The 5,243-nt window shown below is 32.4% G+C and overlaps 1 protein-coding gene across 5 annotated transcripts in view; it reads left to right on the top strand.

Annotated features, from left to right (window-relative positions):
- LOC108734398 overlaps nt 1-1,434 on the top strand; it is a 132,030-nt gene extending 130,596 nt beyond the window's left edge. For 3 of the 5 annotated variants that reach the window (XM_025975831.1, XM_025975833.1, XM_025975834.1), the window contains one exon: nt 834-1,434. In XM_025975831.1, the coding sequence (XP_025831616.1) occupies nt 834-1,186 (353 nt within the window). In that variant the 3' untranslated portion in view covers nt 1,187-1,434. The remainder of the gene's footprint in view (nt 1-833) is intronic. The other 2 variants (XR_003231386.1, XM_025975832.1) reach the window with 2 other exon arrangements.
- Nucleotides 1,435-5,243: the final 3,809 nt, after the last annotated feature.

The following is a 5,243-nucleotide window of genomic DNA, read 5'->3' as shown; positions in this document are numbered from 1 at the left end:
GAATGTAATTGGAAGTCGGAGTGAAAAATGTCATCAATACGAGTTTGAAAGAAGAAAGTATTGCTTCCACCACTTTACATTAAACTTGGTTTGATCAAACAGTTTGTAAAGGCATTTCGACTTGACCAACGGTGATTATTTCATGTTTAGATATCGAGGTCATGATTTATATAGGTTTTAAGCATATAAAAAAATCGTAAGGTCACAAAAAATTACTTTTTAAGAAAAAAGTCAATTCAAAAATCACCTTTTTTTTGTTTATTTTCGATTTTTCCATGCTTTAATATTGTCGGAGGTATTTTTAACCAACACCATCGAAAAGAGCATCGTTAAAAACATAGAAACACTGGTTATCGAATATTTTTTTGTCGCTCTCAAACGTGACAAGGGTTTAAATAGAAATGTGTTCTCTGAGCATTTATGGGTTAATGTGACGTGGTATACACCATATGAATATCGTTTTCTATTACTTTTAAAACAATTACGACAAATATTAACAATTTAAGAAAAAAACTTTTCAAAAAAAAATTTCGCAGACCTGTGTAGTTAAACACAACAAAAGTTTTTAAATGTTTCATTAAGCTTTATTTAAATAGTCTACGTATGTTTCGACTTCAATTAGTCTTGACAATGACTTAGGAAGCCGAAGCATAAAACTAATTGAAGAACCTTTTTGTCTTTCTTGTCAAAGGGTAAATGATCAAAAACATGCGGTATAAAATCGAAAGACACCACCTGTCACCCGCTCCCAGCCTATTAGATAGGGCTCATACTTGTTTGAGCATTTTTTAGCTCTTTTTCTTTTTCACCCTATTTCATCCCTTTTGTTTCAGAAGGAAAGTCAGTGGCAACAAATTTCGAATGCAAATACATAGAAACTTCGGTAGGAATTAACCACAACGTTGACGAATTATTGGTAGGAATTTTGACCCAGATTCGTCTAAAATTGGAAAATCCTGAAAGGACAAGGGACATATTCCGGAAAAGGAGTTCGTCGCGCAAAAACTTCAGTAGAAATAAGTCGCCCGTTTCGGGAAGCAGCACACCTACCGGTAGCGCACAAAACTCTCCCAAAAAGTACAGGGGCTCCAGGACGTCCGCCAGTCTTAAAGTCCGAAGCTTACTAGGGAGGGTGTGGGCGAGGGATAGCAAATCGAAATCCTGCGAAAATCTACACGTCCTGTAAACAAATTAACAAAAGACAGGATTCAAAACACGCTTCAGAAGAAGGCGATTTGACACAGGCAAATTTAAAGGTAATTTATTTTGGCTATATTTTCATCTTTACGTATTCATTGGTGAGTTATAATTAGGATACTACTTTAACAAAAAAAAAAAAGAAAAAGAAAACAATCGTCTATAAAAATCAGAAGAAGAACAACCTGCATACATACCTATTATATAAAAATGAAAAGAAACACTGCCTTCGTTAAATAATCGTAAGAAAAAAACAATTAACAATCAATTAAACAGATCGCCTTCGGAGGGCTTACACACTGCATTTCTAATCGTAGATGGGATCACATTGAGTAATTTATAAGATTAAGGGTGCATGAGAATAAGTTTGAACGTACGATGTGACATTGTTTTGTACCGATTTTTAGATTAATTAATTAATGTAATGATTATTATGGTGAAAACAAGTGCGTGGTACTTGAATATCTATTCTATCGTAATATCAACATATACATATATCATGTAGATGTAGTTAAACTACAACAAACAAACCCGTTTGGTTATTCATTTGATATGATATGCGATACATAATAATATAAAAACGATGTGATNTCTCATTGGGGTCCATTGATGTAACTGTTGTAGATTGTTTCTGATTCATGAATTGTTGATGTGCCAGTTTTTATCTAACTAATTAAATATAAATAAAATCGATGTCAACTCTCGTAATATTGTATACATAAGTAACACAATCCGGAATAACTAAAAAGCAAAGGTTTGCAATCAGTCTGAGTAAAACTAATCGCCAACAACTACCTACTAAAGATTCTTAAATTCTAATTTGTTTTTACAATTTTGCAATGTTGTTTTGTAGATATTCCCCCGGCTGAATACATAACAATGCAAGAACACGGGGCCTAAAATGATTTGCTTTTGTTTTCACGCAGAACAATGTTTCTTGTAGACAATTAAAAAGCAAAAAATTCATAAATCAAATTCATCCCTTAGGTATTTAAAATATTTATTATTAATTGACTAAGTTATTCGCTGAAGTATTACACTTTTTATACGGATGACTCTACATTACGATTTGTACGATTTAATAAAAATTTGGTTGTCAGTGAGACATGTCGATTCGTTCTTAACAGTCGATGAAAAATGCTTTACTAATGATAACCACTTTGACCCGCAAATAGCGCTCCGTTTGACCCGGTAAGTTTTTACTTAGGACTTTTTTATAAGGATTTAGGTTCAGTGTCGAATTTTAAGGGGCTTTTAAACTCCCCCCCCCCTTCTTTCCATAAAAAACAGTAGACAATTAAAAGAAAAGCAAAAGTTGAGCTTTCATAAAAAGCACATCGCAATTCTTTTGCGATTAGACAAAACAAAATATCATTTTAACAGGAAATCAAATCATTATCCAATCAATTAAATATTAATTTAAAACTATAGACAATGAAACGTTAAATAAATTTCTATCCAACACTTCGTTTAGGCTCTTCGGCATCGTACGAGGACGACAGTGGAAGGGGGAGAGGGACAAGGTAGAAAAAGATTTGTAGTGATGGGGGAAGGTACAGAAATCTAAAAAAAATTTGGGGTTGTAGTATACAATTTTCAACGTTTTAATATACAATATTTAATATTCTTTAACGTTATATAGAGTAAGAAAGCGAGGAGGAAAAATGGGGGGGCAACTTAGGAGAATGTCTCCCCCATCAAAAATTGCTTTTATTCGATTCCTTAGAACTTTTTTGTGTTTCCATGCCCCCCCCCTCCCCCTAGAGAGCTCTTTTCGCCTCTCCCTCTATTGCTATTTATTGATTGACACAGAATTTCAGAAGGGTGGGGGGAGTTAATCGTAAAAAAAAATTCAAGCGCAAATTTTACGATTCCTTAAATTCGAGTGGTATTTCTACTAATATTTATACAGGGTGGCCCAAAATAACACGCGCTAGAAAATGCGACATTGTACATGATGTAGGTACACTGTATAAATTAGGGGTTAAAGGTAGGTAATTTAAATTTAATTCAATTGAATTTAATGTGTTACTGTTTATTGCTAAAATGCGCAAAAAAACTGACAAAGCAGAAATGTTATAGGTAATAGAGGGACCATTTTAGGTACCCACCTTTTTTTAAATGTATTTGTTTGCCGTAGAATATAAACGGCCCGTTAAAAGGGCTCCTGTACATTTACTTGCACGGGTAAAAATAACGTTGATTATTATAGAGAGAGAATGAGCGTTGTTTTTTCCCGTTTTAATTTGCATATACAATACACGGAGAGGTGACGTCAATAGAACGAATTACTTGTGAACTTATTACCATAAAAATGGTATTAACTCAAAATTACGGAGGTCTTTTATTTGAAATTAAAAACAAACATCCAAGAACTCAGGCCGTTTCGTAATTGACTACGTAGGCAGCAGATCCACTTCAAATGTAAAGTACCGTCTTCGTAACGAAATCAAATTAAAATTTTCTCTTTTGTTGACCTGCGTTACTACGATATGAAAATATTTCCCGGAAAAGTTTACAGTTACGTATATTAAGACTTTTTCGAATTTGTTTATCAAATCATTTAATAATTAGCAAATTAACAACATTTACAGGATTCAGTTATTATGTTTACGATATGATGTGGTGATGATTTTAAAAATTTGCCGCACAATTGTGAGATTATATTTCTTGTGTGAGTGCAACAGGGTCAAATTGAGAAGGCGAAGTACGTTGTCAATGATTGGACTGTGAGCGAGCAATTTTACCACCCTGAAGACAGTAAAATTGCTATCTTTCGATCCTATGTCATACTAAGTATGACTGACTTCGCCTTCCTAAAATGTCCCAACTTTACATGTTTAAAGTAAGTAAAAGGGAAATCCGTATATATGTATAAAAATATGTTTTGACGAGGTGGTATATGACGTATGTAGAAAGCCCTAAGTATTTCGTGTAAACATGTGGGTCCATAATAACTAAAAACACCAATGGTTGATAGAACGATTTGTAGTTTGAGGCATTTCATGTAAAATAACTAAAAGTCGTTAAATGTTTGTCGTCTACTAAAGACGAGTAAGTTGTTTTAGCAAAATTGTGCTCACTAAAACTGCTTACTCGAAATTATCCTATTATATCACTAGAATTAAACGTTTTTACATCATAATAATTCTCATTGGGGTCCATTGATGTAACTGTTGTAGATTGTTTCTGATTCATGAATTGTTGATGTGCCAGTTTTTATCTAACTAATTAAATATAAATAAAATCGATGTCAACTCTCGTAATATTGTATACATAAGTAACACAATCCGGAATAACTAAAAAGCAAAGGTTTGCAATCAGTCTGAGTAAAACTAATCGCCAACAACTACCTACTAAAGATTCTTAAATTCTAATTTGTTTTTACAATTTTGCAATGTTGTTTTGTAGATATTCCCCCGGCTGAATACATAACAATGCAAGAACACGGGGCCTAAAATGATTTGCTTTTGTTTTCACGCAGAACAATGTTTCTTGTAGACAATTAAAAAGCAAAAAATTCATAAATCAAATTCATCCCTTACCGGTTTACAGTATTATTTAATATTGTCGTATCAGTTCTCAGACGATGTTGTGTTCATTTGGTATTCAAGTAATAATTAATTTATTAATTTAGCTGCTAAAATAACTAAATCAGGAAACAAAAGGCTGCATTTTTTGTACATATTCTCATAAACTTGTGAACATACGTAAGCAAATTTCCCACTTTTCCATCATTGAATTTCTACCTAAAAGAATCCAAATTGCGCACTCAACCTTTAATGAACTAAAAGTTATTTTTGTTTAAATTGGCAAACGTAATTAATACGTAATGTATAGAAACATCATTAACTAAACCCTATTAAAAGTTTTAGGCATTTTGTAGTGACAATACAGTAATAGTTTACTAAATAAAAATTATAACTATATGTGGTGATATTTTGATACTTAAAAAAATTCTCCGACAGTCTTCAAGTAACTTTTTTTAAATTATTTAGTAAATTTACATAGTAATATTTTGTAATTATCCATTGGCATTTATAATA

This window comes from Agrilus planipennis, unplaced genomic scaffold (genome assembly GCF_000699045.2).
Source record: "Agrilus planipennis isolate EAB-ADULT unplaced genomic scaffold, Apla_2.0 scaffold54, whole genome shotgun sequence".
Lineage (NCBI taxonomy): Eukaryota > Metazoa > Arthropoda > Insecta > Coleoptera > Buprestidae > Agrilus > Agrilus planipennis.
The sequence above is the reverse complement of the archived record's forward strand: the minus strand, read 5'-3'. Positions and strand labels throughout refer to the sequence as shown.